Source organism: Poecilia mexicana, unplaced genomic scaffold (genome assembly GCF_051168715.1).
Source record: "Poecilia mexicana isolate PSO_F unplaced genomic scaffold, ASM5116871v1 scaffold_5, whole genome shotgun sequence".
Taxonomy (NCBI): domain Eukaryota; kingdom Metazoa; phylum Chordata; class Actinopteri; order Cyprinodontiformes; family Poeciliidae; genus Poecilia; species Poecilia mexicana.
This window is the reverse complement of record NW_028263374.1, coordinates 31,449,282-31,466,871: the sequence shown is the minus strand read 5'-3', so window position 1 is coordinate 31,466,871 and position 17,590 is coordinate 31,449,282. Positions and strand designations below refer to the sequence as shown.

The 17,590-nt window shown below is 42.8% G+C and overlaps 1 protein-coding gene and 1 non-coding gene across 2 annotated transcripts; both read left to right on the top strand.

Moving 5' to 3' along the window:
- The first annotated feature begins 1,422 nt into the window (after positions 1 to 1,422).
- On the top strand, positions 1,423 to 16,570 carry ahcy (adenosylhomocysteinase). The gene is made up of 11 exons (XM_088005909.1): positions 1,423 to 1,582; positions 3,097 to 3,287; positions 4,235 to 4,310; positions 4,385 to 4,537; positions 8,710 to 8,822; positions 8,896 to 9,103; positions 9,171 to 9,258; positions 12,054 to 12,171; positions 13,940 to 14,062; positions 14,131 to 14,202; positions 15,793 to 16,570. Exons 1-11 carry the CDS (start codon positions 1,555 to 1,557, stop codon positions 15,922 to 15,924), a joined length of 1,302 nt encoding a protein of 433 aa, XP_087862035.1. The 5' UTR covers positions 1,423 to 1,554; the 3' UTR covers positions 15,925 to 16,570.
- LOC148159828 (small nucleolar RNA SNORA17) lies at positions 12,300 to 12,433 on the top strand. The gene has a single exon (XR_015762973.1). It is a non-coding gene; the product is annotated as a small nucleolar RNA SNORA17 (small nucleolar RNA).
- Positions 16,571 to 17,590: the final 1,020 nt, after the last annotated feature.

Genomic DNA, 17,590 nt, shown 5'->3' with positions numbered 1-17,590 from the left:
TTTATTAAATGGTTTTGACTCTTTTTTTTAAGTCTTGGTGGACGAAGTGGTTCCCAAATTCAGTTCCGGGTCAAAGATATTTTAAAAATTTATCCATAGATAAACAGAACTGGTCCAAGAACTGATCCTTGAGGAACACCTCCACCAACAGCTTCCTTGTTTTCAAGCTCAAACTCTTGATTCGACAGTTTCTGTCATTCACTTTGATTTTCAAACATTTGCAGAACGAATCATTTACTGCTATAAAAACATGTTTCCTTTAAATAGTTTTAAGTTTTTGGTTTTTTCTAAACTCGGCCTCACAGAGCCAGAGGAACCTGAACTGGCAGTTCTACATCTGCTCCTAAATTACCTGTAGCATAATGTTACAGCTCAATGTCAAAGGTCACACTCAGACCGTCCGTCTTACCAGTTGCATTTCTTTGATATTTTCTAACTAAAGCTACAGAAAATGTGACTTGCATGCAAAGTTACAATTTAAACATCTGGGTTGCATAATTTATGATTGTGGAGAAGATGGTGGGTCAGCTTTGACCCCCTTCCACGTATAAGTTACATTATACATTTGGCTGATTCAGATGATTGTGTTATTACCAGACATTTGGACGCTTGGCACACATATACACGAAAAATTAGATGTTTTACAAACATAAAAATGAAGTTGGAAACCAGTCTTAAATTAATTCCATTTCTGCAGCAGCAAAACACAAAAACATGAACAGAAAATTAAAAAATAGTTTGCTTCTACTTCCCGGACCAATCTGGATGTATAAAAACTGAAGACACCAGTGAGTTATTAACTGCAGGCAATATATTCACTGCTTCACTGGAGGTTTTTTGTTTTTATTTTCTCAGCTACCCCTTTACATATCCAGATCATATTCTTAAAGCCTCAACTGCCTTTCATTGGGGAGCAGCAGAGGGTCTACTCCCCACATCTTTATGGATAATAGAGTTCCTAAATGTTGTTCACTTATATTTAGGAACTCTCGTATACAAAGACTATGTTTCTACTTGTAACAATTTTTCTGCAATAAAAGTCCAAAGAAATGAAATGAAAGCTTTACCTAGGAGTTAATTTTGAGTTAAATTATTATACAAAACCGGGGAGATTTACATAAAGCGTTGAATCACTGGTTATAAATAGAGATGTCGGTTTTAAACATTAAATATACTCCCAGAAGAACTATGCGCTACTGTTTTTTTTGTTGTTTTTTTGCAACTTTTGTGTCGAGGCTTACTGAATAACAGCTGAAAACACCGACAGAGTCCAGTCCAGACTCGCTCTAACTACATTTTCCACAGTCAGTGAACGCCCCACGTCAAAATTCACGTACTGATTGGCTACCCGGCTGTGGGGTGGGAGCTGCTCCAGCCAATAGAAAACCAGAGTATCCCCGCGTCGGAGCCACCCAGGTACGGAGAGCAGCCTGAACGAAACCCGGCCGATAAAAACCGAGCCGTCATGTTTCTGTCCCTCCCTCTCCGCCTCAGTTCGCCGGCCAGGCTGCAGCTTCAGTCAGACTCCTCGGAACCAAACTACACTGAACAGCCATGTCTGAGAAACTACCCTACAAAGTTGGTAGGTCGCTGCGCTCCTTTTCTCGCCGTTTAATTGGTATTTACCGAAGTAGCTTTGTTGGCGAGTCGCTGGCGAGTTGTTGAGGTTGAATGTTCTAACTGGTTCTGACGGGTTCAGAAACTTTAACAGAACCCAATATTCAACTTTATGTTCGCATATTACTTACGAATCCGGTTTTAGCCTTAGGACTTATAGTTTTCCAGACAGAGTTCACTTGTTAGCATGCCTTACAGATTAATGTGTAGTTGTAGTTTAAACATCCCCGCGTATTTCACATTCTAATTTAATCTTCGGTAGTTCTGTAGTTTATTAGTCCGGGTCTCATGTTTACATTTCACAGGCTTGTAGTTCAGTCGTGAGAATGAATCGACATGTAATCGCGCCCAGCATGGGCTTCTCTTGTACCTGAAGCAGCTCACCAAACGCTTCTGGGTAATGTAGTTAATCAGCACAGCCCGTGGCTCGGCGCTCCACTGCTCGCGCGGTGTTTGTAAACTCTATCTCCCGTGATGCCTCGCGCTTCACCGCCAGTTTGCTTCGTGAGTGACAAGAACAGGCAGAGATTATGCTGCACCGACTGAGAGTAGCTACATAGCTGTAACAACACGTGGTCTCCATACGCGCTTAGTGTCTGTCTTTTTATAGTTTTATTTATGATTTTCAATAGTTTTAATGTGTTTTTCAGGTTCTGTTGTACATGTAATCTTAATGGCTTCAGATGTGTAAAAAATCGTGATCAAACGCATCAAAAGTAATCAAAAAGCAAATTAAAACCTGTTGGCGCCAGTTAAGCAACAACAAAACAGCAAAGCAAACCATTTATTTGAAATTGACGCTGTTGGATCGTCATGTGATTGGAAGCTAACAAAATATGATTGACATGATCAGTGGGGTCAAAGTCTAAACAAACACTGTCAAAGGCCTGCAGAAATCCAACGTTTAACCATCTTAATTCATGCACTGGAGTAATGTTAGAGTATTTTACTGGTTTATGTGACGCCAGATTTGTAAATGTTAACTTTCTGCTGCCCATTGGTCAGGTTTGGTCATTCTGCTTCAGTTCAGCGCAGAATGGATTTTAATTGACGCCAAGAAGTGAAATGAAGGTGCAGAGAAGGGAGTTTTGGCTGAACAGGATACTTTTTCTGAGTGTGTCTGACTCGGTCAGGACCGACCCAAATCTGACCAAGTTTGAAAAAATGTCTGTTCCTCTCAGTTTACTTGCATAGAAACATTTTAAAGAGTAATTGGGTGTCTTGATGACCAGGATCAGTTGGGATGAATGTGACTGAATTGAAGAGGTTTTTGTGAGGTTCCTGCAGACGGCGTTCTGGTGAACTTGGACGTTTTCCAGTGTGATTTATTCCTCCTAGCTGAGCTGAAAGTTTGATGTTTTTTTGCAGGAAAGAGAATAAATAAAAGCTTTTACCGAGTGAAAAACCTCTGAATATTGAGCCAGATGTTGTTAATGTTTCCTAACCGTTGTCCTCCCTGGCGGCGCCGGTCGGGTCCAGCTGACATCAGCCTGGCGGAGTGGGGGCGGAAGGCCATCACCATCGCAGAGAACGAGATGCCAGGCCTGATGAAGATGAGGGAGCTGTACGGCCAGTCCAAGCCGCTGAAGGGCGCACGCATCGCCGGCTGCCTGCACATGACGCTGCAGACCGCCGTGCTCATCGAGACCCTGACGGCCCTCGGAGCCGAGGTGACCTTTGACCCTGTGCTGCCGGCTGAGTTAATGCTGAACTAATGAAGGAGCTCTGTTGTGTTTATGGCAGCTGTTTGCTCTCAGGCTCTGCAGGGGGCCAGCATATCGATCTAATGTTGACTCAGTTCTGCTCCTCAAGGCTGCTGTGCGGTTATCACATCTGGGTCTGTCCGATCTGGACTGGTCCCATCCTGCCCAAACCAGCAGGATGGGACCAGAAAACTGCCTGTGTCAGAGCAGAACTGGACTTCTGGAGAGGAAATGGGTTCTAACCTCGTCCATATTCATTTCCTCAGACCTGCAGCCTTTGTGTTCTGACACCAGGTGGCAGCAGTGAGCGACACACTTGCAGTTAAATAATCATAAAATTTAAAACAGGTCTGTTTTTAAGCAGAATGTGAACCCAACCTGAACTGCAGGATGATTGTAACGGCTGCTGAAATCACTCACTGGAAGCTCTGGCTTTAAGTTCATCTGGAGTGACTAATCTAGTCTGAGTTACTCTGGAAAAACACCAAATCTGACCAAGTATTTTTGTCTAGTTTCTAGAGCAAATATCTCAGTTCAGTTAAGACAAAAATAACTGAAAAGTAACAAAATATAATGGCTTGTTTTCATTAATAATGAATATTGATAAAATCCTCCTGTTACTTCACTGATAATCTGTTTGATGAGTGAAGTAATTCACCAGTCCTCATTTATTATCAATATTAAGGATTTTTTCTCCCTGTGTTTTTCTGACTGAACTGAACTTGGATGTTTGTTTGGTCAGATTGAGTTTTTTGCAGTGTAGGATCAGGTGATGTAAAAGATAAACATGCAGCGAACATGATCGATTCGCCAATAAATCTGTTTCTATTGATTATTAATGTCATCTCATCAGAGGTGGTTTGAACTGTGAAAGGTGAACATGGCCGACCTCTGACCTCTGACCCACTCCACAGGTTCAGTGGTCCAGCTGCAACATCTTCTCCACCCAGGACCACGCCGCCGCTGCCATCGCCAAAACCGGTGTTCCAGGTACCAGACGGCGCCCCCTGTGGCCGCTCGGCGTAGCGCGCAGGCAGGAAGTGACCTCTGATTTATTTTTAAAGTTTACGCCTGGAAGGGCGAGACGGACGAGGAGTACGTGTGGTGCATCGAGCAGACGCTGTACTTCAGAGACGGAGCGCAGCTCAACATGATCCTGGACGACGGCGGAGACCTCACCAACCTGGTGCACCAGAAGTACCCCAAGCTGCTGCCAGGTGGGCCTCCTGCCCGCTTCAGGCTGTGCAGGTTCATTCCTGAAGGCAGGGTTTCCAAGGTGTGGTGCGGGGGCCATGTGTGGCCCCTGCCTTCAGATGCAGCGGGCAGCAGTTCCTGCTCAGCTGTTTGATGTAAATTTTCTGTTCCTTTTGAAAAGGGGGTTAACCCTAACCCTCTTCTCATTAATCATCAGGTTTTACCCTTTCTGTCTTTCCAGTAACTTTCACTCCTTCGCTGCACATTAACCAGCTTTTAATCCATTTATGAAACTTTTCTAAAGCATTTCCAAAGAAATTGACATAAATGCAGATTTTTGTTGATCAGAATCTGAAACATTTTGTTCAGTTGTTTTGTCTTTAAATGTTCACTTTTGTTTTAATACGGCGGATATCTTTAGTTTGGATCTAAAGATATCCGCCGTATTATCCACGCCGTTCTCCAACAGTCAAATTATTTAAGGTATTCTTAGTTCATTGTTCAGCTGTTTCGTCCTTTTGGACGCGTGATAAAGTTTGGACACCCTGCTCTAAAGTTTCACGTTTCTCAACAGTTGAGCTCCAGGTTCAGCCAAGTTAATGTTTATTTCTGTAACACGCTGAAAAAACCCAGTAGTCGACTAAAGTCAACCATTTAACTTTTATTCTGCACAAAGTGTAAAAAAGCAGAGGAACGTGTCGGAGCTCCAGGTTCTCTGGCTGCTCTCAAATAAAAGCAGAACTGAAGCGTCCGAGTGAAACACAGAGAAATGAGGTTAAAACTGAAACTGTTTCCTGCATAATTAGATTTATTTTTCATAAAATAATCACTAGAAAATGTTTGATTTATCCCAAAATTAAAGTAAATGTTTTTGTAGGTCAGATGAAGTAAACGCTGGTTCAGCTCAGAGTCTCTTATAATCCAGTTTGTTGTTCAGTCAGTTGGTGGGGGGCTGACAGCTGGTGTTTACCGCCACCTGCTGGTGAGGAGTGCAGCGCAGAACGGGAATGTTTTTAAATCTGCCTGAAAAATAACAATGATTTTTCTCAGCTTCTTCAAGGAGAAATATTTACGTTTACATACTTGAGCTTTAACTCAGTGCTTCGTGTTTCAACTCTTGTTCTCCATATTGAGCTCAGGTCTTAAGGCCCCAATGTACTCGGGCGTACTTCAGTCCGCAGGGACTCGAAGCGGACGTCTGCCGGACAGATGCTTCTGACCGCGAACTCGGTGTCGCACAGTAAACTGCCTAGTGGAAACAGTTTTAACATCGAACTGGTTTTCATGCGACACCGGGCTGATGAGGTCGATAACTATAACTTTACCCATATAACCAGGGTTATACGAGTTCATATTGTTTCAATGTTCAGAACAACATGATAAAAGTCAACATAAAGTTGTCATGGGGACGTGATGGACACGTAAGCGAAAATACTTAACAGCAACAGGCTTTATATATTCACACAAATATTGACATGGTGAATTATGAGAACAAAACCAAGACGTCGTCCCAGATTCATCGGCAGCGGAGCAGAGAGGTGGTCCGATAAGTTCAGTCTGACTCTTTCTCCCAACAAGGAACAATGATCGGGTATGTGCTCATTTTCAATTGGTGCACAAATTATTACACCGATCACAATTGTGCTTTTAGAACATAATAAACATTCAAAGCTTATTGCATGGATGCCTGGTTACAGCTAAAGCTTCCTGCTGCTCCGCTGCCTGCAGCAGGAAGCTGCGCTGCTCCGGGCAGCGGCTCAGTCTGCCGGATGAACCGACATGTCACTGCCTCTCTGTCCGCACCGAGAGGCGAGTTAAAGCTTCTCGGATGGAGAAACGGAGCTAGGCGCCCAAATAGTTCATCAAACTTGCTAGTTCTCATTAAGATTGTGTGAAATAAAGAATTTGTCACGAGAGAATTTCAGGTCATCGGTAGCTGAGTATGAAGACCCAACCGTCCGCAGACAGAACGCCAGAGTATGTTGGGGCCTTTATTGTGCTAACATTTTATTTTTTTGACAGAGTATATAAAATGACCAGAATAAAGTTATATTATGACTTTATTCTCATATTTTTTTCTATTTTGGCCCAAATCTGGTTGCCAGATATTTTATTTTTCAGATATTTTATGGTGTAAAGTTTAACTTGTGCACTATTAAAGTAATGCATAAAGTTATCAGGTTTGTTAATATGTACTCCACTGTAATATGAACTATTGGATCAAAACGTTATTTACACTTTGAACCAGATATTTACATACAGCTGACGGTGAAACGTTTTTTCTTCTTCGCTGTCTGAAGTTAAATCTGAATAAATTTTTGTGGTTTCAGGTCAGTCAGAATCAAAACAATTATTTCTGTTTGCGAAAAGCCAGAAAACTAAATTAGAATATTCTTAGAGATTTTTTTGTAATTTATGTTTTGGTATTTAATTTGATCAGGAAGGTGATTTGTTTGGATTCTTTTAATGTAATTATTTTTTATAATTCTTAACGCTTGTCACGATAAACGATAAATGAATGAATCGCACGACAAATGAAAATTATCGACCTCGTTTTAATTTGTCGGCTTTATCGTCTCTTCCTGCCCTTTTCTCTTTCTGTTGATGACACTGAATGAAAACGGGCTCAACTTGGTCCTCTCCACTGACTCCCCTCCTCGTTTCCTAAATGCTCAGCTCACATTACATGATCTTAGAACTGTCGGCCGACCGTCGGCCCGTTTTCAAAACCTGAGAGACGCACTAGCCGACGACAAACCGTAAGTATAACGGGTTCGATTGGGTTCAACCGGGTTCAATCGTGCTGTATGTCCAGCCACACAGCAAGAGCTACACCACACGAACCGATTTCTCTCACCGACATTCAGATTTCAGACAGAAGATCCCGTAAAAACCAACTATATCACACGCGAATTTAAAGTAAACGAACGCGGCTGAATGCATAGCCTTATCATTATTACCTGTTTATGTCACGTTAACGATGAACAGCTGAGAAGTTACTGGGTTCATCAGCTGCAGTAGCAAGTTCACTCCAACCCTGTCCTGGTCATTTCTGTGGGTATTCCTCATGAAATGTTGAATAAACATTAATGTTGTTTCCACATATCATCTCCATGTCTGCTGGACTCTGGCTGCTGTGTCAGCTGTTTGGGATTCCCCTCCATGTTTCCCCTTCAGAAAGGCGAGGGGAATCCGCGCTTTCTGATTGGCTGCCTGTCACATTCAGCAGGCTGCCTTCTCGCTCCCAGTCGGGGAAAACCCACAGGCTGCAGCGATAAACTGGCCAAGACAATCCAGCATGTTGAATATGCCTGATTTAGATCGGAGCGGTTCTACCGACTGGACCCGACCAGTCGGAACACAGTACAGGAGGATCGTTGGACCTTCTGACATTGTCCTGAGGGGAAAATCGGGGCAAAGTAGTGGGAACTGGGCTACAGGTCGGAGTGAACTATTGGATCAGGTGGTCGATGTGCCCATATTCTCCATGTAAATCTAATGATTATTGAAGGATGAATATAGTAGACAGACTTCATAATCTGGGCTCTTTTGGTTGAATGTAGTTTTTACTTCCACTTTGGTTTTATGTTTAGTTTTTATTCAAGTGCTTTTTTTGTTAACAGAGACTGAGAGTCCATTTTGTTTTTGGTTGTTTATTTAGCTTACCAGTTCCAGTGTTTAGTTTTCTTTTGAAAATAAAGTGCATCTATTTTTGGCAGGACATCTCCTGCATTATTATGTCATTACTATAACATCAGTTTAAAATGGTCTTCAAACAATATTATCGTTTATCGCATGAATTTTTGAGACAATCGCTCAGCAAAATTTATCGCGACAGGCCTACAGCTCGGTGGCTTTTTGATCATTTTATGTTACTGAAATTAGAGGATTTTTTTTTTGTTAAATTATTGTTTTGTTCTCTGGTCTTTATGGTGAAACATTTCAAAACATTTTGTTTTATTTTAGCTCATCCTGTCCAGCTGTAGAATAGTTAGCTTATTAATAACGATAATAAATGAGATCATATAATCGTGAATTGAAACTGGTTTTTTTTTTAGGCTTGTTTTTATTTCCAAAGTGTTTTTGCTGGAAACGTTAGAAAACTTCCTTGAACGTGGTGAAAACGTTTTAATTTTACTGTGGAAAACTGAACGAGCCCTGGAAGTTCTTCTTCTTCTGTTCCTTCTGTCCTCAGGTATCCGCGGCGTGTCGGAGGAGACCACCACAGGAGTTCATAACCTCTACAAGATGTTGAAAAAAGGCGACCTGAAGATGCCAGCCATCAACGTCAACGACTCCGTCACCAAGGTAACCGGCTGTCTGACCGCCGCCTCCATCGGCAGCCTTCCTCCTCCTCCTCATCGTCAGCACGTCTCTGCAGAGTAAGTTCGACAACCTGTACGGCTGCAGGGAGAGTCTGATCGACGGCATCAAGCGAGCCACCGACGTCATGATCGCCGGGAAGGTTGCCGTGGTAGCGGGCTACGGCGACGTCGGCAAAGGCTGCGTCCAGGCGCTGCGGGCCTTCGGCGCCCGCGTCATTGTCACGGAGATCGACCCCATCAACGCCCTGCAGGCCGCCATGGAGGGTGAGCGGGACCGAGGCGCCGAGCTTTGGGCCGCAGGAAGTCGACTAACACGGACTTCCTGTTTCAGGGTACGAGGTGACAACGATGGATGAAGCCTGCAAGGAGGGAAACATCTTCGTCACCACGACCGGCTGTGAGGACATCATCCTGGCGCGGTGAGCTCCTGGATATTAAAACTGCAGCTTTCAGCAGTTCACTGAATCACTGAAACTGAATCACTGAATCACTGAAACTGAATCACTGAATCACTGAAACTGAATCACTGAAACTTTCCTGGTGCTGAGGCGAAGCCAGCGGCGCTGCAGGGGAACAGGAAGTGACAAGAGCTTAAATTGGGTGATTCTTTTTTTTGCGGCAACATTTCGGCTTCAGGACACTTGAAAAAAAAGGGTTAATGTTTTAAGTTTTAAATATTGTGTTACAACACTGACATGCTTAACAATAAGAAATTAACAATGGGAAAGTTCAGGACTGGATAAATTAATAATTACAGGTGTTTTTTTTCACCATTGTCTCTGAATGTGTTCCACCATGTTAGGAACATGTACATGTTAGGAACATGTACATGTTCCTAACATGTACATGTTTGTACATGTTCCGAACATGTACAAACATGTACATGTTCCTAACATGTACATGTTCCTAACATGTACATGTTCCTAACATGTACATGTTAGGAACATGTACATGTTAGGAACATGTACATGTTCCTAACATGTACATGTTTGTACATGTTCCGAACATGTACAAACATGTACATGTTCCTAACATGTACATGTTCCTAACATGTACATGTTCCTAACATGTACATGTTTGTACATGTTCCTAACATGTACATGTTTGTACATGTTTGTACATGTACAAACATGTACATGTTCCTAACATGTACATGTTAGGAACATGTACATGTTTGTACATGTTCCGAACATGTACAAACATGTACATGTTCCTAACATGTACATGTTCCTAACATGTACATGTTCCTAACATGTACATGTTCCTAACATGTACATGTTAGGAACATGTACATGTTAGGAACATGTACATGTTCCTAACATGTACATGTTCCTAACATGTACATGTTCCTAACATGTACATGTTTGTACATGTTCCTAACATGTACATGTTTGTACATGTTTGTACATGTACAAACATGTACATGTTCCTAACATGTACATGTTAGGAACATGTACATGTTAGGAACATGTACATGTTTGTACATGTTCCGAACATGTACAAACATGTACATGTTCCTAACATGTACATGTTCCTAACATGTACATGTTCCTAACATGTACATGTTCCTAACATGTACATGTTTGTACATGTTCCTAACATGTACATGTTTGTACATGTTTGTACATGTACAAACATGTACATGTTCCTAACATGTACATGTTTGTACATGTTCCGAACATGTACAAACATGTACATGTTCCTAACATGTACATGTTCCTAACATGTACATGTTTGTACATGTTCCTAACATGTACATGTTTGTACATGTTCCTAACATGTACATGTTTGTACATGTTCCTAACATGTACAAACATGTACATGTTAGGAACATGTACATGTTTGTACATGTACAAACATGTACAAACATGTACATGTTTGTACATGTTCCTAACATGTACATGTTCCTAACATGTACATGTTAGGAACAGGCATTCAGGGTAGCGGGAGAAAGTTGTTAGGGCTATCCCTCGGCTCTCGCCCTAACACAACTTTCTCCCGCTACCCTGAATGTGAACAACGGAATAAAACGGGTACAAAAATGAGGAGACATGGAGGGGTTTTAAGTTACTCACCTTTTCTGTAGCACAACTCCGTTCAAAATCCAAAATGGAAGTAGCCGTCTCCCAAACTTCAGAAAACTGTTGCTTCGTCTTCTTTCTTCCTCCTCCTCCTCTTCGCAGTTGCCAAACCTCTTGACTGGCGCGTTATTGACACTTGACAGAGTCAAAAGTTTCACTGCGTGAATGTAGCATTTTCTCTGACTTTTAACTCCAACACCAGAGCCGATTTACACTCCATATAGTTATAAATACTTCATTTAGATTAAATTAGGTTTACACTGAAATATTAACACCACATTTTTTACTGTGGGGAATTTCGCCATCAAACATGCCAGGTTCCCTCTCATCATTGTCGGAGTCGGACTCGTCTCCAGGTGGCTGTTCAGCAGCGATGCGGCTTTAGTGAAGCTCAGACAGTTAAGGCCGATGCATTAGCCAGGCATCCACCATCCATCCACACATGGAGGCGTAACTCGCCCGGCGCCGCCTCCCGTCTCAGTAAACGTGTGTTCAGTCTGTCGTCCATCGCTCCCACGCCGCTCCCAACTTCTGTTTGAACGGCCTGTTTACACCGATGTCCAGCGGTGGGAGTTCTTCTGTTAATCCTCCCGGAATGACAGCAAACTCAGAATCAGTTTGCTTCGCTTCCTTTTTCCCAGTAGCAGTGAGACGGGCGCGCATGGAGTCGCAGATGAACAGGGACGGCGATGCGTGGAAAAACCGATCTGGTTTTTACCGAGGCTATGCTGCAGAACTCGGACAACAATCCCTGATTGGTTTATCGCTGCTGCCGTCCGAACTTTATGTATTACGTAATGTCCTCTGATTGGTTCATCGCTGCCAGCAAACGTACTGCACACTTTAAGTCTCTGTGTCACGGACAGATTTTGGAATTCAGTGCACACATAAGGCGCACCAGATTATAAGGTGCACTGCTGATTTTTGAGAAAATTTAAGGCTTTTAGGTGCCTTATAGTCCGGAAAATACGGTAATTATTTTATTCTAGTGACATTTTATAAAGGAAAGTAAAAAGAAAAATCTGAAAATGTGGAGTATTGTATGTTATTGTTATTGACGTATTTAAAAACGTATATAGTGATATCGGCCTGCTGGTTTCCGTAGCAACGAGTGATTTCAGTTTCCATTTCAGTCACTTTGAGAGCATGAAGGACGACGCCATCGTCTGCAACATCGGACACTTTGACTGCGAGATCGACATGAACTGGCTGAACAAGAACGCCGCGGAGCGCATCAACGTGAAGCCGCAGGTGGGCCGCCGTTCACCACTTCACCTTTAACCTGTTCACCACTTCACCTTTAACCCGTTCATGTCCAGACTCGTTGCCTCCCGTCAGGTTTGTCTCGGTTTCTGCTGACGGTTCTGTTATTTCTGCGTTTTGCCCCTTGAGGCGTTGCAGCCCAACTCGCCGTGTTGCCGCTGTGTCAGAAGGGGCGCAGACCAACCGCTGGCGGTTTGAGGCTCCGAACTCTCCAGCTCTGAGAGACTCGGACTCGAACGCCATCGACACGCCGCCGGTCTCTTTATTTCAGAAAACATGGGACAAATTAAGACACTGGTTCGGTCCGCTTTAACCCGACTCCGGTCTGCTTCATTGAAACCTAATTGACCTCTGACCTCTGGTCCTCCAGACCTCGTTCTGGGTTTGGCTGAATTGAACTCTGGTTCAGTTTGAATGTGAACACTAAAAGCAGGAAGTGGACTACAGCGCAGGGCATTCTGGGTAAATGCAACCAAAGCTAACATACTAGCGTAGCACTAGCAGGAGAAATGGCTCAAAAAATCCTACGACCGCTAAAATCTGAGACCTAAATTTAGTTTCTCTTTACTGAAACGGTTAAACTCTGAGGTTTAACGGTTAAACGCTGTGGATTAACGGTTAAACGCTGTGGTTTAACGGTTAAACTCTGTGGATTAACGGTTAAACTCTGTGGATTAACGGTTAAACTCTGTGGTTTAACGGTTAAACTCTGTGGATTAACGGTTAAACTCTGTGGATTAACGGTTAAACGCTGTGGTTTAACGGTTAAACGCTGTGGTTTAACGGTTAAACGCTGTGGTTTAACGGTTAAACGCTGTGGTTTAACGGTTAAACGCTGTGGATTAACGGTTAAACGCTGTGGATTAACGGTTAAACGCTGTGGTTTAACGGTTAAACTCTGTGGATTAACGGTTAAACTCTGTGGATTAACGGTTAAACTCTGTGGATTAACGGTTAAACTCTGTGGATTAACGGTTAAACTCTGTGGATTAACGGTTAAACGCTGTGGTTTAACGGTTAAACGCTGTGGATTAACGGTTAAACGCTGTGGATTAACGGTTAAACGCTGTGGATTAACGGTTAAACGCTGTGGATTAACGGTTAAACGCTGTGGATTAACGGTTAAACGCTGTGGTTTAACGGTTAAACGCTGTGGTTTAACGGTTAAACTCTGTGGATTAACGGTTAAACGCTGTGGATTAACGGTTAAACGCTGTGGTTTAACGGTTAAACGCTGTGGTTTAACGGTTAAACGCTGTGGATTAACGGTTAAACGCTGTGGATTAACGGTTAAACGCTGTGGTTTAACGGTTAAACGCTGTGGTTTAACGGTTAAACGCTGTGGTTTAACGGTTAAACGCTGTGGATTAACGGTTAAACGCTGTGGATTAACGGTTAAACGCTGTGGATTAACGGTTAAACGCTGTTTAGCGGTAGTTTAACGGTTCCTCTTGGGCTGGTCGATATGAACTTTTATCTGTATGTCTTGTGCTGATAATCCTTCTTGCTTTTCTTTGTGCTGCAGCTGCTTGGCGCCATCACAGCTCCACAAACAAACAGATTTTAAAAACTAACCTGCTTTTTGGGACCAGAGACACAAATCTGTTCCTCACTGAGCTTCACACGCTGGCTGCGTTCCAGTGTTTCCATATTTATCGATGCTGTCGACTCCGTTACCTTTACCAAACGGTAACGTGATGATCCCAGCGGGACAGACTGAATTCTCCTGATGATCTGAGGCGGTTCTGCTCCTCAGGTGGACCGGTACCGGTTGAAAAATGGCCGCCACGTCATCGTGCTGGCGGAGGGCCGCCTGGTGAACCTGGGCTGCGCCATGGGACACCCGTCTTTCGTCATGAGCAACTCCTTCACCAACCAGGTGAGGAGGAGGAGGAGGAGGAGGAAGGCTGTGTTGGGTCGGTGGTTCTGACTGCTGTCGTTCTGCAGGTTCTGGCCCAGATCGAGTTGTGGACGAACACGTCCAAGTATCCGGTTGGAGTCTACTTCCTGCCCAAGAAGGTGAGCGGCCAATCAGAAGCAGAGGAACCGGCCCGATGTTTCCATCTAGATCAGGGGCCTCAGTCGGTTTGCCAGAGTCTGAGGCCGGGCCGCACAAACGATTCCACAAAGAGTTTTGTAAAAATATCCTCACATCATCAACATTTAATTATTTCTCCAATACATGAACTGCATATGGAGGACCAAAACCGACATAATAAGAAATAAAAGCATAAATATATATTTAGTTTTTCCTTTTCCTTACACATGAGTTTCCGTCAAGTAATGTATATATTTTCTTTTTCATTTCCCCTAAACATGCGCTTTTGTCAAGAAAAATAGATGTTTTGCTTAGTCTTTTTTGCTTCTCCCTTTTCTGCTGCTGTATTTCTGCTGCATCGTTATGTTAATGAGGAGAGCTGCTATTGGCCAGTAGAGCTTTGGGACCAACGTCACTGCGTCAGACGTTGTGGGGCGTTCAGGTCCAGTCGCTCGGCGCCATCTTTACAGGCCACAGACCAAAACAAACTTTATCCCGGTGGTTTTATTGTGTTACCGACTGCAGTGAAGTGAACCTCCGAGGGCTGAGGAGGGAGCTGGAGAACGGCTGGCCGAAGTTAGCGCTCATAAATCGGATCAACCTTGAGCTAAACGCCGCTTACTCGGCGGATATTGAAAAATCCAAGATCCAGCTTAAAACTAATGTCACTGCAGTCGGTAACACAATAAAATGAAATGAAAAAGAAAATATACACTGCTCAAAAAAATAAAGGGAACACTCAAATAACACTGAATGAATGAAATATTCTCATTGAATACTTTGTTCTGTACAAAGTTGAATGTGCTGACAACAAAATCACACAAAAATCATCAATGGAAATCAAATTTATTAACCAATGGAGGCCTGGATTTGGAGCCACACACAAAATTAAAGTGAAATGTTCCCTTTATTTTTTTGAGCAGTATACATTACTTGACGGAGACTTGTGTAAGAATGGTCCTCCATAGAACTGCAGGCTTTAGATTGACAAAGACATGATGAGGGTGTGACAAAATTTACTTTATTCCACTTGGCGTTGCTCCGGTTCTGTTTCATAGAAGTCTTTAGGCAGCTAGCAACGTATGGAGAACGTCTCGACGCGTGACGTCATCACCGCTTCTACTTGTCAAACAGGCGGTGGATGACGAGCAGCCAGTCTCCTTTCTCTGCGTTTGATCCTGGCATTAATGGTAGAAAGAACCGGAATGGCGACTGCAGGGAAGGGAATCTGGTACCGGACTGGTCCATCATCCGCCGCTCTGTTGTTACAAGCGTAGTGTGCATGAAGTCAGTGTAGCTTAGCCTAGCACCGACTGTCAGCCATGATGAGGAACGGCGGGCGGGACTCCCTTCAGAGGCCCCTCACCCTGTGGGCCGCACTAATATTATACTTTCATATCACGGTGGGGCCACCAGACATCGTCCTGCGGGCCGCGAGAATGAGACCTCTGATTATTGATTGATTTTCCATCAGAGTCCAGATGTTTTCACAAGTTTGACCAAAGATCTGAACATGTTACCAACCCGGTTCTGTAACCGGTCCTGATCCTGGTTCTGGTTCTGTGCTGCAGCTGGATGAGCAGGTGGCAGCGGCTCACCTGGACAAGCTGGGAGTGAAGCTGACCAAGCTGACGGACAAACAGGCCCGGTACCTGGGCCTGCCCTCGGACGGCCCGTTCAAACCGGACCACTACCGCTACTGAGCGCCCCCCGCAGGAGGTGGCAGGCTGTGACGGCTCGGCCTCTCGCCCGACGGAGCGGCAGACTTCCTGTAAACGCTCCCTTCTTCCTCCGGGCCGCCTGGAGAAAATTCCTCGTCATTCCTGTCTGGGAGAGTCTGCACTGCAAAAACACAACATCTACCAAACGGTTGAGTTTAGTTTCTACAGCAAATATCTTGGTTCTCCTGAAGGAACAGAATAATTAATCAGCAGGGTGGTAACTTGTTTTAAATAATTAGTGAATACTGATAGTTTCAGCTGCTCATTATTGTTTCACTTTAACAGGGAAAATGTTTTCTTATAGGTGAAAAACTGTTCAATATTCAGTCATTATTGGTTTAAAACAAGCTGCTGCAAAGGTTTTTTATTTTGACTCTTCTCAGATATTTGCACTAGAAAATGGACATGAATTTGTAATATTCAGTGTTTTTCAGTGTATTGTCTTTCCTTTTAGCACTTAGCTGCTCCGTGTCTGAAACTCCGGCTGGTTTTGGACACAATTCTGCCAAATGACTCACCGAAGCAGCTGCTCGCGTCTGAAATGTGATGTAATTTAATTCGATGCTCTGATCTGCCGGTTCCAGCTTGAAGCTCAAAAATGATGAATAAAATAAACTTTAAGAAGGTTTTATACGTTTCATTTCTTTATGCACTGTTCTCTGATTTACACTTCAAACTTAAAGCTGCAGCAGAGCATTACTGAAATATAAGAGAATAAATTCACATGAGAATAGAGTCTAATATTCTCAGATTTTAGTTTTAAAACCTTTTCTCCGGATGGATTCTGCTGTTCAGAGAAATGTCAGATTTTTGATGCAGAACTCGTTGGTTTGGACTAAAACTATAAATTTGTGTGCGTTTCCATGACTACGCTGTTTATGTAGGTTTCCTAAAGGTGAAGAATGTTTTTTTTTTTTTAAGTTCAGTGACTTAAAGTTACATGATTTTATTGTAAATGTTTCACTTTAGTGATTAAAACACAATATTTTCACAGAACGAAGTGGACAGAAACTTGGTCCTGAAAACGATGTTTTCCTTGCTCAGGTTTCTAACTGATGTTTGTGTTCATTTAGAAAAAGTTTTTATTTTAAACTCTGCTACAAAAATGAGGATTTTCTCCTGAAATCCTTTTTATGTTTAGCCGAGTTTAATAATGATAAAACTTTGGCAGTTTGTCACTCGACTTCAGGAATATTAAAACCAAAGTAAGACATGGCTAGCTAAAGGAAAATACTGCGTATTGAATATTTTCCATTTCAGACGACCTCAACCTAAAAACGGATGAAGTGTTGATCTGAATCGGCTCCGTTTATCCCTCCTGTTTGTTTCTGAGGCACAGCAACAATGTTCCTGGTCAATTTGGAGTGTTTAATCATACAATAGTGTCAGAAACCAAAAAATTCCTCCAAAGCATTTTTGTATCTGATTATTAACTCCAATACTATCCAATTCAGTCAATATTTGTGCAGTGATGGTTTTTTTTATTTCTCACAAATAAAGGATCAATGACAACAATTTACTCATTTGGCACTGGAAAAAAATTTCTTTGAAATTGATCTTTTGTAAAAATTATTACATTAGATTTTTTTAAATATTGATCTTTATAATTGAACCTGAGACACGGAAACTGTTCAGGGTCTAATTGACC

Coding starts and splice junctions, on each gene's coding strand:
- ahcy (XM_088005909.1), top strand. CDS start 1,555: ATGTCTGAGAAACTACCCTACAAAGTTG. Junction 8,823..8,895: donor TCAACGACTCCGTCACCAAG/GTAACCGGCTGT, acceptor ACGTCTCTGCAG/AGTAAGTTCGACAACCTGTA. Junction 12,172..13,939: donor GCATCAACGTGAAGCCGCAG/GTGGGCCGCCGT, acceptor TCTGCTCCTCAG/GTGGACCGGTACCGGTTGAA.